Source organism: Moschus berezovskii, chromosome 14 (assembly GCF_049115385.1).
Source record: "Moschus berezovskii isolate FMDL1 chromosome 14, NW_MosBer_1.0, whole genome shotgun sequence".
Taxonomy (NCBI): Eukaryota; Metazoa; Chordata; class Mammalia; order Artiodactyla; family Moschidae; genus Moschus; species Moschus berezovskii.
In genome coordinates this window covers 26139499-26163938 of record NC_142473.1, presented here as the reverse complement: position 1 = coordinate 26163938, position 24440 = coordinate 26139499, and the positions used below count along the sequence as shown (strand labels likewise).

Here is a 24440-nt window from a genome sequence, read left to right as displayed (position 1 = left end):
CCCCGCCCCGGAGCTCCTCCTGTTGCAGCTGGGAAGCAGCCTTCAGTGCGTGCCAACCGCGCCCCGGCTCTGCTTCTGTAGCAGCCGGTAGGGCGGTGGAAAATGGTTGGTCTTCCTTACCGCCCTGAGGCTGAATGAGAGCTCGCAGACCTCCACCCAAGAAAACGCACCAACCAGGTTCCTTATGCAATTTATTGATCTTAATGGCTCCGCACCCCTGAGAGAAAACAGTCCAGCTTAAGGGGAAGTTTCTGGGCCTCGCAGTGCTTTCGACATCAGTGACTTGACGTCCTTGCAATCGATGGTCCGAAAACGTTTGCTCCATACTTCAGTCCCTGCCCTCATTTGTTTGTGTAAGGGTCTGGACCCTTTTGACCCAGCCTCTGAGGAATTTGCCCAACCCTGATCTAGGAGCTGTGTACAAGAGCTCTGAATGCTTCCCAGAGCACCTCTTCTTCAGCTTTGGAGCTGAAGGTGTGTAGAAGGGATCCCATCAAGTGAACGCCAACAAAGTCAGCTCAAGTGCAAGTGCTTCAAGGATAACCTGTTCTTTCTGCACTTTCCCAGAGGGCAGGAGCAAAGATAGGGGTCAAAACCCCACCTTCTTGCACACTCAACCTAGCGCCCTCATTCTGTACAACTCCATCCGCCCCCAGGTAACTCAGATACGACCCCAAGCTAACGGTGGCAAATAAGAGATAGGCCGAGGCAGAGCACAGGACTGGGAGTTTGCAATTCCGGGGGCTCTGGAGTTCTTTAAGCCTAAAACGTGTCCACTGTTTCTAGGCTGCCAGCCAGTCCCCCAAAGCTGTAGTGATGAAATGATGCCAACAGGTACCTCCCCCATCAGGGCTCACACAAGGGTCCCGTTCTTGCTGTCGTAGCGAGGTGTGACCTGGGGGAAGCGAAGGGTCGCATACTCTGTAGCATTTTTTAACTGTAGGTGCTTCACCTCCTGGACAGAGCGTGGCTGGGGAAGTCTGTACAGTTGAATGTCTGCATAATACAAGCTGCTCTCCTCCGACCTGAGGCTTTGACGACTCCTCTCGTGAGAGGCAGGCTGCTTTACCACCTGCTCGTACGTGTGTCCCATTGTGTCGTAGTCCTGAGAGGAACGAACAGCGTTAAGGGAGACTCTTGGCTTGGTTGCTCCCTTTCCCCCTCTGTCTCAGGCTGGACAAGCTGAGTCCTGGGGCGCCAGGCCTGAACAGCCTCCTAGGAGGGGCCGAGGCTTGTCATTACCTTCGTGTCATTCAGTCGTCGCCACCGCTCACGCTGAGGCTGCTGCTGCTGCCGCCTCAGTGTTCGTCTTGTTTGGCTCCCTGAGACGAAGAAACCCGACTTTAATCTGCTTTCTCTTCTGTCTCTATTGAAATTGCCCTCTTCAAATCTCTGTTGAATTATTACGGTGGGCTTCTGACTAATCTCCCTGCCTCTCCTCTCCTCTCTCACTTCCACCATTCCCACAGCCAAACTCCTTAGCAGAGCATACAACCTGGCCCTTTTACCATCTGTCAATAATACCTTCCATCCCAGTGTTTCAGTGGCCCCTAACATAATTTTACAATTTTATGCTGGGACTTCCCTGATGGTCCAGTGGTTAAGGATCTGTCTTCCAATGCAGGGAATACAGGTTCAATCTCTAGTCAGGGAACTAAGATCCCCGCATGCCAGAGGAGCAGCTAAACCTGTGTGCCAAAACAGAGTCCTTGCACCATGAAAAAGACCCAACACAGCCAAAATAAAGTAAAAACAAACAAACAAAAAAAAAACCCAAACAATTATATATTGAGAGCCCATGGTATGCCAGGCTCTGTGTCTGCATTCTGGGGATAGAAGGATGAGTTGGCTGTTTTCTCCACTGCAGGGAGCTTGCAGTCTACTAGGGGAGACAAAAGTATACAGACTATTACAGTGCAGTGTGGTAAGAGCTCAGCTACAGCAAACATTTGATCACGTTTCATAAGGTCACTCCTCTCTCTTCTTGTTTCTGCGTGCTCCCTGCTTCTCTTCCACCTTATAAACTTGCCATTATTGCTTCAATATGGGTGTTTTCTCCCCTTCTGTAACAGCCTGAGTGTGGTGCTGTTGGAAGCACTAGTACATGGTATTACGATTCTTTGTTTATGTGTATCCCTCTCTCAAATTTGATTTTCAGCTCTTCTAGGGCCAGACCTCGGTGTGCCCTTCCCCTCATGCCTCTCTGCCTCCTCCAGATCCTGCAGAGTGCTTCACATACACTATAAGTGTTCTGTAAACTTTTGCTGGATGAATGAAAGTGTGAACAACCAACCTTGCCACTCTGAGATAATGGAAAGGATGAGGTTCAGAGTTTCAGAGGTGGTCTGGAACACAGTAACCTAAAGATCTCTTTGGTGTACTATCTCCCTTTAGCCCTGCTCCACCTTACACCCTTTCTTAAGACACTGGTTCTATTATCCTCTTTTCTCTAATTTGAACTCCCCCCAGCACTCCCCACCCCCAACTCCCATTACCTATTTTCTTTTCCCTCTGTAAAGTTGATGTACAGCTCCTGTGAAAGGAAAAACAGATCACCCATGTGTAAGAACCTGGCCCCTGGCTTCCCTCCTGCATCCTTTGCTCTGTGATCTCCTTAACATTCTGGTGGGATGACCTTCCCTCACCTCCCTCTAACAAAGATTCACCCTGAGCCAGCCCCAAAGCATTTCTCAAGGGTACCACACCTCTCCCAAAGGGATGGTTCTGGAAGGTGGAGTGGTACAACTGACACAACCAAACCCAAAATATAGCCCCAGGCAAGCAGGCGCTACATGCCAGGGATGTAGTTGGGTTGAGGGCTATTCTGGGATTGTCTAACAGGCTAATCCCAGCAGAGGGTAAGGGAATCCTGCCAAATAAGGGGATATTCCTGGATTCAGAGACCCTCTTGCTTTTCCTTTTGCTTCTTTTTTTCAGGGTCTGTCAACCCAGGATTCTTATCCTGGGAGTCACAGAAGCTGCCTCAACCAGGGTTGACTAATTAAGGCCCCACAAAGCCCTTTCCTGACAGGGGACCTCCATCCCTGCTTCTTTGTCCTTGTTTCTAATTAACAGAGAGAGAGATGTTTAACCTTTGACGTCCACAGCCCAGGAAGCTCTGAATTTGGTGAGTGACTCAGCTACACTGCCTTCCCTGCAGGACAGCTCTCTTATACTTATTTCTGAGCCCCTAGGGTCCCTGATGGAGCCAGCATGTCTACGTGATTGTCAACTGTTTGATGGCCAGAGAACAACACTTGTCTGAGGAAATAGGCTGAATACTTCGTGGCTTACTCCGGATGCTTTTTCTTGCTAGTGCATTTCCAGCTCTCACTAGAGCCAGCTCTATTTGTCTGACTTCTGTCTCCCCAAGGAAGTTTCCTTCTTAAGCTAATTAAAAAGAAAGGGGCAAGAGGACTTCTAAATCATGTTTATTTTACTACTGTAGAAAATTTAGGATTTTTCCACACATATCTGACAGAGGTTCGTGTTTTGGTTTGATTTTTGGTTTTAATCCAGCTTGCTGAGTTGAGAGCAGTTAGTCTCCATCCAAACTCTACAGGTGGTTCAGAAAAAAAGCTTTGAAACTATTTCTGGGTCTTTCTACTTCCTCTTCTGCCCCTTCAGCTCTTCCTTTCTCTTACCATTGCATAAGCATAGCCTAATTCTAGCCTCTAAGTCCTTGCTTCTGGTCACTACTCTTTTCCTACTTCTACTTAAACTGATAAAGAAAATAATAATTCTAAAATAAGATGCACTTGGGTGACTCAGATTTAGTGAGCAGAGCCTGTTCCCAAGTTGGATGTTGCACAATGCCTGGACATAAACCCAGATGGAGTATTCAGTTAGACTCGTGGGTGATAGGATTTTATTTTTAGCTCAGAATTAAGGAAACCAAATGGGTACTCTCCTATATTGGTAGTAAGAATAAAAATTGGTGCAATTTTTCTAGAATGCACTTGGCAATAAGTATGAGAGGCCTTAAACATAAATGTAACCACTGATGTAGCAATTCTAACCTATAATCAGACAGGTGCATATATGGATATTTATTATAGCATTATTTATAATTTCAAAAAATAGGAAATATCCTAAATGTCCAACATTAGGAACTAACTAAATAAATGGCATCTCCAATCAATGAAATATCATACATCAATTTAAGAAAGATGTTGGAAGAACACCTAATAGCATGGAAATTTTTCCCCTTTATTAAGATAATAAAAAGCCAATATGTTTTGGGATAAAAACTATGCATATAAAAAATTTTAAATGATTACATGGAAATACATTAAAATGTTCCTGTCATCTCTGGGTGCTTATATTTATGGTTGTTTCTTACTTTCTGCTCTTTGGTATTTTCCAAATGTTCTACAGTGAATACATATTACTTTTGTAATCAGAAAAAAAAATTTTAATAAAAATCTTTTCAATTGTCATAGTGCCTTTAAGTTTCTGGAAGTTTGAGATAATGAGAAATAGAGAAGAACAATATTTATCCACTCCTACTAATATTCAAGAGGAAAAAATATATATTTTGGTTAGGTTATCTGGTGTAGTGTTTCTAGCCAGGCTCTAGGTTTAGATTGATAGTAGCATGAGGCTTCCATTTTCATTTTATTTATTTAAAAAAAATTTTTGACTGTGCCACATGGCATGCAGGATCTTAGTTCCCTGACCAGAGAACAATCCCATATCCTCTACAATACAGGCACGAAGTTGTAACCACTGGACTGCCAGGGAAGTCCCTCCATGTTCTTATTAATTAAATGAAGATAATAATAGAGCTTAAACCTCACAGCATTACTGTAAAAATTAAATAACGTAATAGATGGAAAATACTCAGCTAAGTGTCTGGTGTATAATGAGCATTGATCAAAACTGACTACTATGACTACCATCATCAGAGGAAGAAATAACCAAACGTGAAGGATATGAAGACCTGGGAAAAAGGGGAGTGAAAGACACTTTCCTCCCCCTCCTCTGGAATTTTTTATGTTTCTAGATGTCTTATGTCTAGAGGATATCTCAGAGCTGTAAAAGGGCTTCATTTGTTTTTTCAATCCTGACAATATTCTGGAAAATTAGAAGGCAGGGACCAAATTTCTCATTTTTACTTTGCCTTCTGACTCTACCATTATGACTGGTACACATAGGTGTTCAATGAAATATCTGTTTAACAAGTGAATGGATACATGAATGAATAGTAGCAACAGGACGTGAATCCAATGTGCTTTTCAATGTACCTCACCTATCTCTCTAAACATGATACTTTATTCAGAAACAGGACATCCTCAAGACAGATGCAGGCCTGGAATAGTATAGAAGAAAGACGTGGACAGGATAAAACCAGGTCCAGTGGGTGATAGTGTTAAAAAGAAATAACAGGCCTTGAATGGTGTTGCTTATGCTAAGCTCACCTCATCAAACCACGGCTTGATACCTAGCCTAACTGGAGTTTCAACCCTCCCCAGGAACATAGTCTTATATGGTCAGTTTGGAATTATCTGGTCAGCACCAGTGGGGTAGTCTGTCACATAAACCTTTTCCATTGCCCAAAGGAAAATGAGGTCATCTGTTCTTCTCTGAGCCCTCCCTCTCCTGCCTATGAAAGCCTTCCATTTTGTACAGCTTCTCAGAGCTCCTTTCTACTTGCTAGATAAGATGCTACCTCATCATGAGCCCTTCAATAAAGTCAATTAAATTTTGAAAGTTTACTTGGGTGAATTTATGCTATTTAACAACAGTGATGATAATACTGGGAAAGAACAATAAAGGCAATTCATTTATTTTGAGGCTTTCCCATATTATCTGCTCTTCAAGTCTGTGATCTAAACAACATACGTTGTGTTATCTACATTATATATGAGAAAGAAGAGAAGTCACAGGATTTGCCTAAGGTCACACAGCAAACAAATGTGAAAGTTATATTCCAATATTCCTTAGATATTCTCCTTCTCACTTCTACCCTTTAAAATAAATATATCTCACACAGCAAACAAATGTTCAAGTTATATTCAAACATTCCACGGATATTCTCCTTCTCCTCACTTCTACCCTTTTAAATAAACATTTCTCCAGTTGATTTACTTGATTCTGGAGATGGTATTATGTAATGGTTAAAAGTATGGGCTTTGAGGGACTTCCCTGGCGGTCCAGTGGTTGACTCCGTGCTTCCGATGCAGGGGGTGAGAATTCCATCCCTGGTCGGGAAACTAAGATCCCACATGCTGTATGGTATAGTCCAAAAAAAAAAAAAGAGTAGGGGCTTTGAATTCAGACAGGTCTGGGTTGGAATCTTGGTTTATTTGCTTACTAGCCATGTGACCTCAGACAAATGAACTTCTCTGAGCCTTAGCTTCTTAGCTGTAAAACAGAAGGGGTAAGGCCACACCTTCCTCCAAATTGTTGGGAAAATTAAAGGAGATTATTAAGTGCCTGGAACATAATAAGTTCTCAAATTATTACCATTATCTGGGGGAGAAAGGAAGAGAATACAGGGAACAAGGAGGAAGAGAAAGACAAACAGAAGACAACATCGATGCACCATTCCATTGCTATCCTTGTCATTTGGCAGACAGCTGCCTTGGCTGTGTTTTTGAGGTTTCCTGAAAGGAAGGGGCACAGAATGGGGTGCTGCTCCTGGGGGTGCCAGGTGAAGAAGGTGACAGTGGGGAGTTGGCAGAGCGCTACTCGCAGGCTTTCTCTTATCCTTGGGGCCTCTGTGTCCACCAGCAGAAACCTTGCCCTCCGACCTTTCCCCCTACTCACCAGCTTCTCCCGCAGCAGAGCTGGTTTCCCATGGTGCTCTGTCTCCCAGGGAGCCCAGCTCTTTTTCCAGCGAAAGAGGCTTGTGCATTTCCTGGTTCCCGGTTCAGCTTTCAGCAGCAGCTCCCGGGGAGACTCTGCCAGTGTCAGATTTCAACCTAACAGGTTGGACTTTGGAAGCCACCTGCTGGAAAGATTGCCAGGTGACTGCTTCCAGCCAGAGGGTAGAGGAACACACATGAGCTCCAGGTGAGAGTGATCTCACCTTCGGGATTTGGAGCTGCTTTGAGGAAGTGTGAACTCTGAGCCTCAAGGTTCAGTAAAAAGAAACCTGAGATAGAAAAGGGTTCTGGGTTTCCTTAGGAAATGTCTCTCTACTACATCACACTGTCATTGAAATATATCCTCTATAATAAAAGTCTTACCTATGTGTCCCCAGCACTATTCAGGTTTAATTGTGTTTCACTTTGATGGTTACTGGTATCAGTCTCTTATTATCCTTGTCCAGAATTTGGGTTTGAAAACTGGACTCTTTTGGAAACTAAAATTTAGGGAAATGTATTCTTTTTGTATTCTCTCTTGCTAGTGGAATAAATGTGGGCAAATCACTTTTTTTCTAGGACCTGTGAAAATGGAGGACTGAACCCATTATTTAATCCCCTTTCTGATTTTATGATTGGAGTATTCTCAGCACTGCTTAACCATTCACTTCTCCCTTGTCAGTACAGAACTATGGAATCTCCATTTAATCTCAACTAAGCTTCTCCTCCAATGACCAAAGTTAGACTCATTCCACACTCATTGGCAACTAGGATGTAGTTGAGCAAATTCCTTAGTAGAAAATAGGGACTCTTGGAGAATTTGTGGAACCTATACAGCTTGACTTCAGTGTTCCCACCCCGTCTTTAGTGTATTGTTTAAATGCCCATTTACTTGTGTGTCTCTTAAGGATGTTCGGAATCCAGCACTTAGCCCTGTACTCCACAGAGAGTACCCTGGACTCTTCATTCTTCCTCCATTTTCTTTCTTTATGAAAAACGGGGATAAAAAGAGTGACAGCCTTATAGGATTGCGGTGAAAATTAAGTGAGATAATGTATATAAAACTCTAATCCAGGACTTGACATATAGGACCCTTTCAGTAAGTCCTAGCTATGGTTATTATTATTACTTTTTGTTCTAAGCTGATTGTTAGATGGTAAAGCATCTTTATTATCTGGTGCTAAACCATTGGTGGCTCAGAGGTTAACGCGTCTGCCTCCAAGGCGGGAGACCCGGGTTCGATCCCTGGAGAAGATCCAGGAGAAGATCCCCTGGAGAAGGAAATGGTAACCCACTCCAGTATTCTTGCCTGGAGAATCCCATGGATGGAGAAGCCTGGTAGGCTACAGTCCACGGGGTCGCAAAGAGTCGAACACGACTGAGCGACTGAACAGAACAGAAACCATTGCCGGAGAAGGCAATGGCAAGCCACTCCAGTACTCTTGCCTGGAAAATCCCATGGATGGAGGAGTCTGGTAGGCTGCAGTCCGTGGGGTCGCTAAGGGTCGGACACAACTGAGCGACTTCACTTTCACTTTTCACTTTCACACATTGGAGAAGGAAATGGCAACCCACTCCAGTGTTCTTGCCTGGAGAATCCCAGGGATGGGGGAGCCTGGTGGGCTTCCGTCTATGGGGTCACACAGAGTCGAACACGACTGAAGTGACTTAGCAGCAGCAAACCATTGCACTAGACTCTTATTTCATGGCCTTGCTTCTTGCTGGCAATCCACTCTGTATTCTACTATTAACTGTATTCCTTTCATCCTGTTACCCAAACTTCTTAGCCTGGTACTCAAAGCCCTTCATAATCTGGTTCCTTTTCAGCTACTTTCTCTAATTTAAAGGAAAAAACCTGAGTTTTTTTATATGATCAGAGACTCCAAAGGAACCAGCACTGTGTTGTGGCAGTCAGAAAACCTGATACACTTTAAGCAGCATTAATAGAAGTCTAGAGTGATAGACAAGGGTATTGATTATTCCAATGAAAGATGTACCAGTCAGTCCATGATTGGAATAACAGTTCTAGGTTAACATGTTGAATTTCAAGTTACACTGTCAAGAGGCAGTGTATTCAAGAGAAAGTTGTCTGAGTTGCAAGTGGTATGGAAAGTCCTATAAAATATGGTTAAAAGAACTAGGCATGTTTCACTGCGAAAGAATACCAGTGGGAAGAACTTACTGAAATTCAGATTTTGGTTCAATAGAAGGAAGAATTTATAACAGATGCGTCCAAAAAGAAAATGAAGTGAGCTACTTTATGAAGTTCTAAGCTCTCTGTCACTGAAAATGTCCCAGAAGTTGACTAATCATCTTCAAAGTGTTTGAATGGGTTGGGGATTTGCACAAAATCAGAGGTTGCAATTTTCTTCTAGCTAAGGAAAATTTTCTTTTAAATGAAGCTCAAGTAAAATTATAAAACAGATAAAGCAAAGCTGTAATAGAAGTCTAAAGAGGATCCTTTTAAAATTATTTTTCTTCTCAACTAGATGTTAAGATTCTTGAGAGTAGACAACAAAGGAACATAGTTTTAAATTTATATTTACAGTGTATAATCTCCATACCATATTACTTGGGGGTTAAATAAATATTCATTGAATGAGTGAACAAAAGAATATATCAGTAGTTATTTCTCTAAGGCATGCTTTAATTTTTAACAGATGGCAATCTTTTAACCAAGAATTGAATTCTTTAATTGAGGGTTCTTTTCCTGGGAGTCCACAGATCCTTAAGAGGGCATATAAATCGATCTCAAGAGCTGTGTGAATCTGTTCAAATTGTGTACCACATTTCAGAGCATGTATCTACTGCTTTTGTAAGATTTTTTTCAAAAGGGTCTATAAAAAAGTTAAGAATCAACCAACCATTTTAATGGAAGAATTTCAGATGTCCATCACAACCCAGTAAAAGATGTATTTGGGGTCAAGGAGGTCTTCTGCGCACTCCTCCAACCATACACATTCATGCTCTCTTGATTACAGAAAGAAATTAAGAGGTCAACCCTCCAGGCTTTTCTGAATACACCATACTCCTAGTACTAAGACTCTACTTCCAAAGGAAGTTTCCCTGGCCATCATCACCAAACCAATACCCTTGGACTGGGTGGAGGGATGCAGGGGCTCCTCTCACTGGGATGTTTCAAGATTAGAAACAAATGCTTTCTCTCCCAGGCAGACGGTGGGGAAACTTTGTGGTTCAGCGACAGTGGCAGGGGCTGCTGTGTCTGTGTTGCTGGGTCTGCATTCTAGATCCCTCAGAATCAGAGGCCAATTTCCGTGGGCAGACCAGGGCTTTAGATGTCTCTGCATCCAAAAGCCGTTTTCCCAACCCCTACCCAAAACAGGCCAGACAGTCTGGAGACCCTTGTTTTTGTGTCTCTAATCACCAGCTCAGACAGTGCCCTCCGGGCTGTTTGGATGACATATCCCTTTCCCCTCCCAGGATCAAGCTCTCTTTTGTTGCACGATGAGAAAATCATGGCCAGGAATTTGATGTGGAGCCAGTGTCAGCTTCCGGGTGTGACCTCAGCATCCACATGTGAGTTCAGAGTGCTGTGAAGTTGGGTCCACCTAGAGTTTCAGTGAACTCCGGGAGTTGGTGATGGACCGGGAGGCCTGGCGTGCTGTGATTCATGGGGTCGCGGAGAGTCGGACACGACTGAGCGACTGAACTGAACCGAGGACCTTTTGGTCTCCTTCCCTGCCCACGCCCTCCTCCAGGCCACATAATAGGGAGCAGCACAACAAGGCCCTGAGATTTGGGTTTATTCAGCTCCACCCAAAACTAAACAAACAAACAAAAATGCTATGACACGTCCCAAGGGACCAAACCATACATTGTGACCATGCACGTTTCCCTTCCCCCAAGGATGCGGCTACCTCCGGGGTGCTGGGCAGCGGCTTCTATCACAGGCCGGGAACTAGAAAGGGGTTCAGTGGGTGCTGGGTCTGTGGCGCTCAGGGCTCAACGCCGACGGCCTCCTCCTCTTCCTCCGGATCAGGGGGCGCTGGGAGCAGGGAGATGTAGACCTCGTTGACCTCTGTGTCCAAATGTCGGCCGCCCCGAGGCGCCTCCAGGTTGAGGATGCCGTCGTGGGAGAGCGCGGCGCGGACCCGCCAGGGGTCAACGTCGGCGGGCAGGACGTAGGTGCGGCAGAACTCGCGCGACACGAAGCCGTGGCGGTCCAGGCGCTGCGGGTGCCGCGCGGACACCTCCAGGAGGTTGTCCACAGTCCTCACGGTCACCTCGTCTGGGGTGAAGTGGCTCACGTCCAGAAACGCCTGGAACTTGCCCTCGCTGAGCCGAAGCTCGGAGGCCCCTGCCCGGCTGCCCTCCCCAGCAGGCGCGGCCCGGGGCCGGACATAGTAGCCGTGGTAGAGGGTTGGGGTCAGGATCTCTTCCGGCAGGAGGCCTGCGGGACAGAGAGACAGAAAGGCGAGAGGGCGGGGTGAGGGAGGAAGGGGTGCCGAGGATGAAGCGAGAGACCAGGAGGCCCGCGGCGGGCGGGAGCAGAGGAAGGAGAAGCGAGGGAGGGTCCCGCAGGCTGCAGGGAGGCGGCTGGGGACAGGGGCTGGAGAAAGGGAATACACTGGGGTAGAGGGGAGCAAGGCAAACCGGGTCCGGGCGGGCCGAAGCGGGGGAAAGGCCCTGGGGGGCTGGGTGGGGTGGGGTGCGGGGACGCTTAGGGGCAGATTCCGAGCCCTGCGGGCAGCATCTGCACCCAGGCCAGCAGGAAGGGGAGCGCGCCCGGCTTGGAGGGGGCGGCGAGGCGGGAGTCTGGGGTGGGAGATGACTCGCCCCAGGAGTTCAGTTAAGCCCAGAGTGGGGTGGAGGCCAGTTACTATTGGGAGGTCAGCCCAGAATCTCCGGAGGTGGGGGTGGGAGGCAAGGGCGGGGGGGTTGGGGTGGCGTCCGTGCCATACCTTCCCCGAAGCGCTGCTCGCCCAGGCGGCTCGGGTTGGCAAACTCGTACTCGGCGGTGGCCGGGTGGGCATGTGGCACCGAGCGGCCCGACATGGCTGCAGACGCGCCGGCGGCCGCGGTCCGAGGTGCGGCCCCGACAGGCGCGGCGGGACCCCTCCAGCTGCCGCGGAGCCGGGGCGCGGCGGGGGTGGGGGCGGGGTCTACACCACCCAAAATAGTGCGGAGCCCGGGGGAGGGGCGGCGAGCGCCCGCGACCAGCGTGTGACCCGCGCGCCTGGACCCCCGTCCCCTCCCCTGCACACCCTTCAGCTGTCACAAGCCTCCCCGCCGCACCCCCCCCCCACCGGGACAGCTGGGGGTCGGGGCTGGGGAGCCAGCCAGCGCGGGGAGGCTGCTGCCCACGGCCCGGAGAGGCCTCGCTGAGACCCTCACCAACAGTTTGCACGTTTTTCTCCACCTCCTCTTCTCCCCAGTGGCAGACAGCCGGCACCCCACTTCATACAGCTCTCCCCTCGGTTTGAGGTTCTGCCAGCCGCGGAAAGTGAAAGATGCAAACAACCTTCTACCCTCTCTTTGGGGGTGGGATGAAGAGCCTTCCCGCCGAATGTCAGGGCCCTCTCTGAATCCAGGGCAACCCAGGGCACCACGTGGAAACTTGCCACGGCCATGCTGGTGGTCACTGCTCTCCCCCAGGGACCCACAAAGAGTTAATGTCCCTGGGGCTCAGCCTAGGAAGATTCCAGTTCCTGCCCAGGCCCAAGATAGCTGCTGGCTCCATTCCCTTGGCATGCAGGGCTGCAGGGGAGGAGGAGGGGCACACTGCCCGCCGCTTGGGATTCCTGACTCAGTCCCAACTCCAGGGGAGGGGGCGGGGGTGGGTGCCATTGGGTGTGGACAGAAAGCTAGTGAAACAGGACCAGGACAGGTCACTGGCCAGCTCAGGCGCGTTTGTGTTTCTCTTTTCTTAGCTCAGTGAGTACTGGGTATGTGTCATACTGCCAAATCCCCAATCACAAGTCCCCATGAACGGGCGGTGAGCTGGGATAATAAAACCCCTGACATCACCATTCCAGAAGCTTCACAAGACTGCATATATAAAGGGTTGGCCGCAGCTGCGGCTGAAGGAGCTCAACAGCCAGCTGACCCCCTACACTCACCTAACCACCATGGACATCGCCATCCACCACCCCTGGATCCGCCGCCCCTTCTTCCCTTTCCACTCTCCCAGCCGCCTCTTTGACCAGTTCTTTGGCGAGCACCTGTTGGAGTCTGATCTCTTCCCAGCTTCTACTTCCCTGAGCCCCTTCTACCTTCGGCCGCCCTCGTTTCTGCGGGCACCCAGCTGGATTGACACTGGCCTCTCAGAGGTAAGTCTCCCCTTTGCTCGGACAGGAAAGTTCATTCTGGAACCTTCTGGAAGCATCTCCATCCACTGTCCTTTTCCTCCTGGCCTAAATCTGTGCCTAAGGGTCCTACGTGTCTTAGGCACTTGTGTGTCCTGCAGTGAAGACAGATGAGGTCCCTAATTCCTCTCTTCCCCAGTCACCTATTTGTATTTAGTGTGCCTCTGTATCCTATTTGTTACATTTTCCATGCACTATGAAGGTCATTCTCTATTCCTTATTTTCTGGGTAGGATGTCCCTTTCTGGTTTGGTTCATAACAATCTACAGGGAAAGAGCTGCCTTCAGACTCCTTTGCACACCTCTTCTAACACCTCATACTCCTGACAAATACTGTCATCTCAAGTTTCAGAGTCAGGAGACAGTCTTGCCTTATCCCGAGCTTTCCACCCCTGCTGCATGGAGCTGGAGACAGCAACCACTATTTTCTTCCTTTTTATTTCCTCCTCTATGATTTTCTGGGTTTCTAAGGGTTGTGACAGGGCACTGGCCTGGGTCCAAGTCTAATGAGGATAGAATGCAGGTCCACTTTAGGGACCCCCCCCACAATTGTCCTAAGACGGTGGGAGAATGGGGTGAACAGATAAGAATGACAGAAGCTGTCACAGATAACACTCTGGTTTAAAAATATTCAAGTGTGAGTAAACAGGAGCTGAGTGGGCAAGGGCTTTGGAAGGACAATGGGAGCTAGCAGAACATTCCAGATTGAGTGGGTGGGAAACTTGGCAGAGACCTGAGTATGAAGAAGGAGCCTTTGTCTCACAGACAAATGACAAGGCCAGGCATTGGCTTGGAGAAGCAGCAGAAGGCATGCCACAACCCATCCTTGTGCTTTGTCCCCTGGGTGGCCTGTCTTCTTCCCTGTCCCTGTAAATATAAGTTTGGGTCTGATGACCAAGTGGTGTGCCTAGGGTACCAATATGGTGATGCCCCTGAGCCAGAAGGCATGTTTATTCAAAAAGGAATTTTTAGCTAAAAAGAGGAGGATAAACTTCCTGGACAGAGAGCAAATCTGCCAAATGAAGAGATTGTACTAGTATCTTTTACATTCCTACCCTCCTTTCTCTTACCCCTTCCCCACCTTGCTATTTCCAGATGCGTCTGGAGAAGGACAGATTCTCTGTCAACCTGGATGTGAAGCACTTCTCCCCAGAGGAACTCAAGGTTAAGGTGCTGGGAGATGTGATTGAGGTGCATGGCAAACATGAAGAGCGCCAGGTATGTAGCTGACTTTCTCTCCTGCTCTTTTTCCAGGGCATGCTATATGCCAGATACTGCCCTCAGCCCCTGAGGCCGGCAACATTCCAGTCCTAAGCCATTGGGGTCAGGAACAGGGATAAACCTGTTGTTTTGGCCAGATCTTTGTTGCTTATTTTGATTTGATTGCCTCAGAGATAGACGGGATGTTAACTTCTTGTTTAAGCCAGTGGTTCTCAACTTTGCCAAAGTTAAAATTACCAGAGGAATTTAAAAAAAAAATGCTCAGGCATATCCCAAATCATTTAAATCAAGATTTTTAAAAAGCTCCCTAGGGAATTCTAATACACAGTCACAGCTGAAGACCACTGATTTAAATAAGTGATTTCAGACATCTGATTATTTTACATAATTGTATTAACTGCATGCACTTGGAAGGCCCTTGAATTTTAGACTTTTGTTTTAGGTATTCCAGAAGTCACTTCTCTTTAGCCCATGTTAATGCTGAACTACTTCGTTTGCCTAAATTTCAGAGCTGTACTCAGCTCCTAATACGTTAGAAATCAGTTGACAGCCCTTCTAAATAAATGCTTGAGATTCATGAGGTATAAAAGTTAGGGTTGGAATTCTTCAGGAGAATTCTAAAGAATGAGATAACTTCTCATTACTTTCTGGGAGAGTTTTTCAGTGAGTTTGCTTCTTACTGATTAGTTATAACACCGTAACTTGTACATCCAATAGTATAGTGTGAGGTCCTCAGGCTGTTTCAGTTTTGCTATGATTTAATTTAGATCAGAGTCTCCTGGGTGTAGTCTTTATTATTGTTTTTGTTATTATCATTATTATACCTATTGGTCTGGAACATTCTGGAACATTCCTGAAGCATCAGGACAATTTCTGAGCTACCTTGAGATTCAAATTTTAAATCGAGATGATATTCCAAATCCTGTAGGCCCAACAAGTATTGATCTAAAACCTTTGGGAAATACTGCTGAACATATCCACAGCTCAGGGTTGAAGAGCTAAGAAGTTTGGCTGTTCAGTCCTCTCAGATTCTCACTGGTAGGAGTGACCACTTAGGCAATTCCATCATATACCCAACAGAACAACCATTGCGCTTTCTCTCATGTTGCCATGCATTTGGCCACAGCTAAGCAGAAGGAAGGAGAAGGCAATGGCAAGCCACTCCAGTACTCTTGCCTAGAAAATCCCACAGACGGAGGAGCCTGGTAGGCTGCAGTCCATGGGGTCGCTACGAGTCAGACATGACTGAGCAACTTCACTTTCACTTTTCACTTTCACACATTGGAGAAGGAAATGGCAACCCACTCCAGTGTTCTTGCCTGGAGAATCCCAGGGACGGGGGAGCCTGGTGGGCTGATATCTATGGGGTCACACAGAGTCGGACACGACTGAAGTGACTTGGCAGCAAGCGGAAGGAGGATGTCTGAGTTCTAGACAAGTGATGCTGTTTCCTGTTCTTATCTGCCTCTTTCCTTCTTCTCTTGGTTTAGGATGAACATGGTTTTATCTCCCGGGAGTTCCACAGGAAATACCGGATCCCAGCTGATGTGGACCCTCTCGCCATTACTTCATCCCTGTCGTCTGATGGGGTCCTCACTGTGAATGGACCAAGGAAACAGGTCTCCGGCCCTGAGCGCACCATTCCCATCACCCGTGAAGAGAAGCCAGCTGTCACTGCAGCCCCCAAGAAGTAGATGCCCTTTCTCTAACTGCATTTTTTAAAACAAGAAAAGTTCCCCACCAGTGAATGAAAACCTTATGACTAGTGCTGAAGCTTATTAATGCTAAGGGCAGGCCCAAATTATTAAGCTAATAAATATCATTCAGCAACAGATACCTATCTTGCCTTTGAATATTTTGTGTTAATCATCACATTATGTTTTAGGGGGCTCCGGGGATATTAGAGTCTGAATGACTGTTTCCAACACTTCTAACGGGATAAATTTAGCAAGCCACTTAAAACTTTATGATCTTTAAGTCTTCCATTTATAACATGGGGTGCTTATTCGTACATTCATTATAAAGAGTAAATTAAGGAGAAGAAGTAGGTAAAGCTCTTGGCAGAGCTCAAAGAAGATCTGTTCCTTTCCTCCCCTCTCTCTTTGATTTTGGCCCTGGGTTCCAACAACACATCTCAATGACATCTCGATGACAATGCATAAAATGCCTTAGTGCATCTCTGAAATGAATCATGTCACCAGGGAAGAGATGGTATCCTCAACTTTGACACTTTCCCACTGATAAGCATTGCCTTCAGCAGACTTACAAAGGCAATAAATAGGACAGGTGATTATTGCCAAACAAACCTCTCAGGTGTAGTCTTCAAATTAGCTAATGAACACTTACTAAGACTGGGAAAAACACAATTCATTGATTCATCATTTAAAAAGTTAAAGTTTTTTTAATTTTTAAAAATACTGAAATACAGTTGATGTACAGGCTTCCCACGTGGCACTAGTGGTAAAGAACCTGCCTGCCAATGCAGGAGACATAAAACATGTGGGTTCGATCCCTGGATCGGGAAGATCCCCTGGAGGAGGGCATGTCAACCCACTCCAGTATTCTTGCCTGGAGAATCTCATGGACAGAGGAGCCTGGCAGGCTACAGTCCCTAGGGTTGCAAAGAGTCAGAGATGACTGAAGAGACTTAGTACATGCATGCACAGTTGATGTTACAGTGTTGTGCTTATTTCTGCTCTACAACAAAGTGACTCAGTTATCCATATGTATATTTTTTTCATATTCTTTTCCATTATGGTTCATCATAGGATATTGAAGATAGTTCCTTGTGCTGCACAGTAGGACCTTATTGTTTATTCATCCTACATATAATAGTTTGCATCTTCTAATCCCAAGCTCCCAATCCTTCCCGCCCCATTTGCCCGCCACCTTGGCAACCACAAGTCTGATTTCTATGTTTGTAAGCCTGTTTCTGTTTCATAGGTATGTTCATCTGTATCACATTTTAGATTCCACATATAGGTAATATCATATGGTATTTGTCTTAAGTTTTAAGAATTACAGTTAATAACTGATCAATAAATTATTCTCTTATTTAGGTTAAACAAAGAAGCCTGCATGTGTGTGTATGTGTGTGTTTGTTGCTCAGTCATGTCCGACTCTTTGCAACCCATGGACTATAGTTTGCAGGCTCCTGTCCATGGAATTCTCCAGGCAAGAATACTGCAGTGGGTTGCCGTTCTCTTCTCCAGGGGATCTTTCCCACCTAGGAATCAAACCTGTGTCTCCCTCACTGCAGGCAGATTCTTTACTGTGTTAGCCACCATGGAAGCCCAAAGAAAGACATACTACTTTACAATAACACCTCTGCTTCACTTTTCCGATTCTAGATAAACTTCTGATTTAATTAATGAAAATAGCCCTGGTATAAATGCTTATAAACAACTCATTTTTTCTGCAGCCACTTGCAGTTGATTTCTGATTTCTCACAAGAATTCTTTTCTTCACAAAGCCTACTGTTTGGGGACTGGCCATGCTGCTAAAATAAGTTACGTGAAACAATTGAAAAGTTTTCAAGATGCAGAAGTGTGGAGCTAGGACAATATACATTGCGAATTTATGCAGGTTCAAAATGTTTCCTCTTAAACAGCTCCCCGATGGGTCTGAAATGCTGTGATCTAGCCAGAAGTCAGATTTTTCTACACTTAGAGCCAATTTTTATGGCTGTGTAGTAGACAGTTGGTACCTAAGTAGCCTATTTACCACCTTCAGCCTTGCCAACAGAATCCCAGATTGGTTTAGGTATCCACTATATTCTTCCTAGCCATGTGCTTCAGAAGAATGAAAAGTTCACCCAAGCTCCACCCAGATCAACCATGGAAACTCTCTTCCTTCTGTCAAGATTAGTCCTGAAAGGGCTATGACCCAATTATGGCCAATGAGACGGGGGTGGGGGGTGGGGATTTGCAGGAGATACTTATAGCAAAACTTTTTACCTTTTAAAAAGACTCTCCAAAAAGAGAGAGTGAGGGAGGGAAGGGGGAGTGAGAGAGACGGGACAGAGAGAAAGAGATTGATTTTTCTTCCTCTCCATGTTGGAGCATAAGAATGTGATAGATTGCTGTAGCCATCCTGAAACTATGAGGGAGCATCCATGATAACTGATGATGGCTGAGCAGGAGGGTGGTAAGATTCTGAGACCTTGATGGGTCACTGAATTGCTAAACTGGTGAACTTTAGAGCTTCCTTACTTCAGAATGTGTTATGTATCGTGTTTGTCTAATTTATTTTGAGGAGGGTTTTATGTTCAGTTCAGTTCAGTCGCTCAGTCATGTCCGACTCTTTGTGACCCCATGAATCACAGCACGCCAGGCCTCCCTGTCCATCACCAACTCCCGGAGTTCACTCAAACTCATGTCCATCGAGTCGGTGATGCCATCCAGCCATCTCATTCTCTGTCGTCCCCGTCTCCTCCCACCCCCAATCCCTCCTAGCATCAGAGTCTTTTCCAGTGAGTCAACTCATCGCATGAGGTGGCCAAAGTATTGGAGTTTCAGCTTTAGCATCAGTCCTTCCAATGAACACCCAGGATTGATCTCTTTTAGAATGGACTCGTTGGATCTCCTTGCAGTCCAAGGGACTCTCAAGAGTCTTCTCCAGCACCACAGTTCAAAAGCATCAATTCTTCGGAGGTCACCTTTCTTCACAGTCCAACTCTCACATCCATACCTGACCACGGGAAAAACCATGGCCTTGACTAGACGGACCTTGGTTGGCAAAGTAATGTCTCTGCTTTTTAATATGCTATCTAGGTTGGTCATAACTTTCCTTCCAAGGAGTAAGCGTCTTTTAATTTCCTGGCTGCAATCAGCATCTGCAGTGATTTTGGAGCCCACAAAAATAAAGTCTGACACTGTTTCCACTGTTTCCCCATCTATTTCCCATGAAGTGATGGGACCAGATGCCATGATCTTTGTCTTCTGAATGTTGAGCTTCAAGCCAACCTTTTCACTCTCCTCTTTCACTTTCATCAAGAGGCCTTTGAGTTCCTCTTCACTTTCTGCCATAAGGGTGGTGTCATTTGCATATCTGAGGTTATTGATATTTCTCCAGGCAATCTTGATTCCAGCTTGTGCTTCTTCCAGCCCAGCATTCCTCATGATGTACTCTGCATATAAGTTAAATAAGCAGGGTGACAATATACAACCTTGACGTACTCCTTTTCCTATTTGGAACCAGTCTGTTGTTCCATGTCCAGTTCTAACTGTTGCTTCCTGACCTGCATACAGGTTTCTCAAGAGGCAGGTCAGGTGGTCTGGTAGTCCCATCTCTTTCAGAATGTTCCACAGTTTATTGTGATCCACACAGTCAAAGGCTTTGGCATAGTCAATGAAACAGAAATAGATGTTTTTCTGGAACTCTCTTGCTTTCTCCATGATCCAGCGGATTTGGCTTTATGTTCTGTTCTGTTCTGTTCAGTCGCTCAGTCGTGTCTGACTCTTTGCGACCCCGTGGACTGTAGCCTACCAGGCTCCTCCATCCATGGGATTCTCCAGGCAAGAATACTGGAGTGGGTTACCATTTCCTTCTCCAGGGGATCTTCCCGACCCAGGGATCGAACCCAGGTCTCCTGCATTGAAGGCAGACGCGTTAACCTCTGAGCCACCAGGGAAGTCCTTGGCTTTATGTTACTGCAAAAAGTCCTTGGCTTTATGTATGCAAAAACACCTTAACTGATGGAGGCTGAATTAAACATTGTGAAAAACTGAAAAATGCTCTGGAAACCAAGTGTCAGCTTTAATCAGTTTAGGGTATATTACCAGATTTCTCAAGCAGAAATAATGATCTGATCTTAAATGAATCACACTTTGTGTATTAGAGTATAATATTTATTTTCTGAAAAAATTTGTACAGGGTTGCCTTTTTTATTATTACCATCCCCAAGTTAGTCTACCCTTTTTATTGTTATTCTTTTCCAGACCACATGTTTTGCTATAGCTGTTTGTTCACTGTTATTGGTATAGGACTTTTCTAGGCCTGCATATTTGAGGGATTTTTCTTTAGTTTTATTGTTAGCTCATCCATAATTCTCCTATGTCTGAATTATGCCAGGAGTTTGTCGAGGCAACTTTAATTAGCATTTATTTTGTTTGTTCGCTAAATTTATTAAGCACTCACTATTGGGTGTGCACTGTGGTAAGCACTTTACCTTTCTTTTAAACTGTCATTTTTAAAGAATAAATTTGGGAAATGGGTATATAGTAGATATATATAATTTCAATAAGATATATAAATTTGGTTTGGTTTCCACTTAGAAACCAACTGGAAGTTTTGCCTAATGGTTTGGGAATGATACACATGTTCGTGCTTAGAAAAATCCTTTTCTATTTGAAACTTCACATTTTATTTGAATATTACCCTGGATTTGATCTTTGATCTGAAGATTTACAATCACCATTCAACAATTATTTGAGTGAGTACTATGTGCTAGCTACAAAAATAACACACATTTTTTGCCCTAATACAAGAGTGGAAGAGGGGGCACGCAAAAAGACACACCTTTTTAAGATTCTATGATGTCCACTCAAAATGTCTGCTCTGGGTACCCTTAAGAGGATTACCTACCTTGGACATAGAAGGAATCCTGCAACAATAGAGATGCAGACAGAGAGAACAGACTTGTGGACACAGTGGGGGAAGGTGAGGGAGGGACGGATTCAAAGAGTAACCCTGAAACATATACGTTACCATATGTAAAGCAGATAGCTAGTGGGAATTTGCTGTATGATGCAGGGAGCTCTGTGACAACCGAGAGGGGTGGGATGGGGTGGGAGGAGGCAGGGAGGTTCAAGAGGGAGGGGACATATACCCACCACTGACTCATGTTGCTGTGTGGTAGAAACTAATATATTGTAAAGCAATTATCCTGCAATTGAAAATAAATAAATAAAAATTTTAAAAAAGGAATCCTGGTGACAATTATCCCTGACCAAAAATATAACAACTTTATTGAGATACTAGTCACTTACTATACTATTCACCCATTGAAAGCACATAATTTAATGATTTATTTATATTCATAGTTGTATATTCATCACCACAATCAATTTTAGGATATTTCATTAGCCAAGATGGTAACTTATCACCCTCCAATGCCCACCCCTCAAGCCCTAAGCAACCTTTAATCTACTTTCTGTCTCTATATACAAATATAGAGACAATTAATGTAGTGGAATAATACAATATCTAGCCCTTTGTGACTAGATTCTTTCACTGAGCAGAATGTTCTGAAAGTCCCTCCAGATGGTTGCATGTATCACTACTTCACTCTTTTTTATAGATAAACAATATTTCTTTACATGGATCTACTGCATTTTATTTACCTATTCATCAATTGATAGACATTTGAGTTACTTCCACTTTTTTTTCTATTATGAATAATGCTGTTATGAACAGTCATGTACTAGTTTTTGTGTGGACATATGTCTCATTTTTCTTGATTATATATCTAGGAGTGGAATTGCTGGATTGTATATAACTTTCCATCTAGCCTTTTGAGACTATATTCCAAGGCAACTGCCCACTTAAAATTCCCACCAGTAGTATATGTGGGTTTTGATTTCTCAATATCCTTACCAACAATTATCGTTATCTATCTGTTTGGTTATAGCCATCCAAGTGGGTGTCTCACTGATTTCTTTTTAGGTTTATAGGGCTTAGCAAGGTTAAGAGGGAAGAAAATGCATCTAGAAGGGAGAACAGCATGAAGTGCCTAGGCAGGAGCACTGGATATATGAGAGGGAATGTGGCAGATGAAGAAAAAAGAGTCAGAGAATAGAGCAAACACGGCTAAGGAGTTTGAAATTTATTTTGAAGGTTATAAAAGCCGGTGAAAGATTTTAACCAAGTGAGTAGCATGATCAATTCTGCATTTTTAGACTCAATCTGGGAGTGGTACAGTGATTGAAAAATAGGGTCTGAAATAGAAAATAGAGACATCAACCTAAAGGGCAAGAGTAAGAAATAATGACAGAGATGTAAAAAAGAGGGACAGGGAACTCTGCTCAATGTTATGTGACAGCCTAGATGGGAGGGGAGCTTGATGAAGAATGGATACATTTACATGTATGGCTGAGTCCCTTTGCTGTCCACCTGAAACTATCACAACACTGTTAGTTGGCTATATTCCAACATAAAATAAAAGTTAAAAAAGAGGGACAATCAAGACATAATGTGTGGACAGAATTTATAGGGCTTGATGTCTGTTTGAATGGGAAAGATGAGAAAGAGGGATGTAAAATAATTCCTTGCTTTCTGTTTTTTAACAACTGTGTGAACTTATTCTGCATATCTGAGGTTATTGATATTTCTCCCAGCAATCTTGATTCCAGCTTGTGCTTTTTCCAGCCCAGCGTTCCTCATGATATACTCTGCATACAAGTTAAATAAGCAGGGTGACAATACACAACCTTGATGTACTCCTTTTCCTATTTGGAACCAGTCTGTTGTTCCATGTCCAGTTCTAACTGTTGCTTCCTGACCTGCATACAGGTTTCTCAAGAGGCAGGTCAGATGGTCTGGTATTCCCATCTCTTTAAGAATGTTCCACAGTTTATTGTGATCCACACAATCAAAGGCTTTGGCATAGTCAATGAAGCAGAAATAGATGTTTTTCTGGAACTCTCTTGCTTTCTCCATGATCCAGCGGATGTTGGCAATTTGATCTCTGGTGCCTCTGCCTTTTCTAAAACCTGCTTGAACATCTGGAAGTTCACAGTTCACGTATTGCTGAAGCCTGGCTTGGAGAATTTTGAGCATGACTTTACTAGCATGTGAGATGAGTGCAATTGTGTGGTAGTTTGAGCATTCTTTGGCATTGCCTGTCTTTGGGATTGGAATGAAGAAGTGACCTTTTCCAGTCCTGTGGCCACTGCTGAGTTTTCCAAATTTGCTGGCATACTGAGTGCAGCACTTTCACAGCATCATCTTTCAGGATTTGAAATAACTCAACTGGAATTCCATCACCTCCACTAGCTTTGTTCGTAGTGATGCTTTCTAAGGCCCACTTGACTTCACATTCCAAGATGTCTGGCTCCAGGATAATGATCACACCATCGTGATTATCTTGGTCGTGAAGATCTTTTTTGTACAGTTCTTCTGTGTATTCCTGCCACTTCTTCTTAATATCTTCTGCTTCTGTTAGGTCCATACCATTTCTGTCCTTTATCAAGCCCATCTTTGCATGAAATGTTTCCTTGGTATCTCTAATTTTCTTGAAGAGATCTCTTGTCTTCCCTATTCTGTTGTTTTCCTCTATTTCTTTGCATCGATCGCTGAGGAAGGCTTTCTTATCTCTCCTTGCTATTCTTTGGAACTCTGCATTCAGATGCTTATATCTTTCCTTTTCTCCTTTGCTTTTCACTTCTCTTCTTGCAAGAGGGCATCAGAGGCCAGACACACTGAAATCATAATCACAGAAAACTAGTTGATCTGATCACATGGATCACAGCCCTGTCTAACTCAATGAAACTAAGCCATGCCGTGTGGGGCTACCCAAGACGGGTGGGTCACGGTGGAGAGGTCTGACAGAATGTGGTCCACTGGAGAAGGGAATGGCAAACCACTTTAGTATTCTTGCCTTGAGAACCCCATGAACAGTATGAAAAGGCACAATGATAGGATACCAAAAGAGGAACTCCCCGGGTCAGTAGGTGCCCAATATGCTACTGGAGATCAGTGGAGAAATAACTCCAGAAAGAATGAAGGGATGGAGCCAAAGCAAAACCAATACCCAGTTGTGGATGTGACTGCTGATAGAAGCAAGGTCCGATGCTGTAAAGAGCAATATTGCATAGGAACCTGGAATGTTAGATCCATGAATCAAGGCAAATTGGAAGTGGTCAAACAGGAGATGGCAAGAGTGAACATAGACATTCTAGAATCAGTGAACTAAAATGGACTGGAATGGGTGAATTTAACTCAGATGACCATTATATCTACTACTGTGGGCAGGAATCCCTTAGAAGAAATGGAGTAGCCATCTTGGTCAACAAAAGAGCCTGAAATGCAGTACTTGGATGCAATCTCAAAAACGACAGAATGATCTCTGTTCGTTTCCAAGGCAA

At 44.9% G+C, this 24440-nt stretch overlaps 3 protein-coding genes across 5 annotated transcripts; 1 reads left to right on the top strand and 2 right to left on the bottom strand.

Moving 5' to 3' along the window:
- Nucleotides 1-23: 23 nt before the first annotated feature.
- On the bottom strand, nucleotides 24-6970 carry C14H11orf52 (chromosome 14 C11orf52 homolog). Of its 3 annotated transcripts, none has more exons than XM_088842931.1 (4): nucleotides 6772-6957; nucleotides 2496-2533; nucleotides 1243-1322; nucleotides 24-1153 (listed from the first exon to the last, which is right to left on the bottom strand). In XM_088842931.1, exons 1-4 carry the CDS (start codon nucleotides 6801-6803, stop codon nucleotides 854-856), a joined length of 450 nt encoding a protein of 149 aa, XP_088699057.1. In that variant the 5' UTR covers nucleotides 6804-6957; the 3' UTR covers nucleotides 24-853. The 3 variants fall into 3 exon arrangements, with proteins under 3 accessions (XP_088699057.1, XP_055278991.1, XP_055278992.1); XM_055423017.2 differs by having other exon boundaries at nucleotides 29-1105; nucleotides 6772-6941; XM_055423016.2 differs by lacking the exon at nucleotides 2496-2533 and having other exon boundaries at nucleotides 26-1105; nucleotides 6772-6970.
- A 2403-nt stretch (nucleotides 6971-9373) lies between these two features.
- On the bottom strand, nucleotides 9374-12136 carry HSPB2 (heat shock protein family B (small) member 2). Its single transcript, XM_055423010.2, has 2 exons — nucleotides 11732-12136; nucleotides 9374-11220 (listed from the first exon to the last, which is right to left on the bottom strand). The coding sequence occupies exons 1-2, from the start codon at nucleotides 11823-11825 to the stop codon at nucleotides 10766-10768; spliced, it is 549 nt and encodes a 182-aa protein (XP_055278985.2). The 5' UTR covers nucleotides 11826-12136; the 3' UTR covers nucleotides 9374-10765.
- Nucleotides 12137-12828: 692 nt separating this feature from the next.
- On the top strand, nucleotides 12829-16189 carry CRYAB (crystallin alpha B). The gene is made up of 3 exons (XM_055423011.2): nucleotides 12829-13099; nucleotides 14230-14352; nucleotides 15846-16189. The coding sequence occupies exons 1-3, from the start codon at nucleotides 12899-12901 to the stop codon at nucleotides 16047-16049; spliced, it is 528 nt and encodes a 175-aa protein (XP_055278986.2). The 5' UTR covers nucleotides 12829-12898; the 3' UTR covers nucleotides 16050-16189.
- The last annotated feature ends 8251 nt before the right edge of the window (nucleotides 16190-24440 follow it).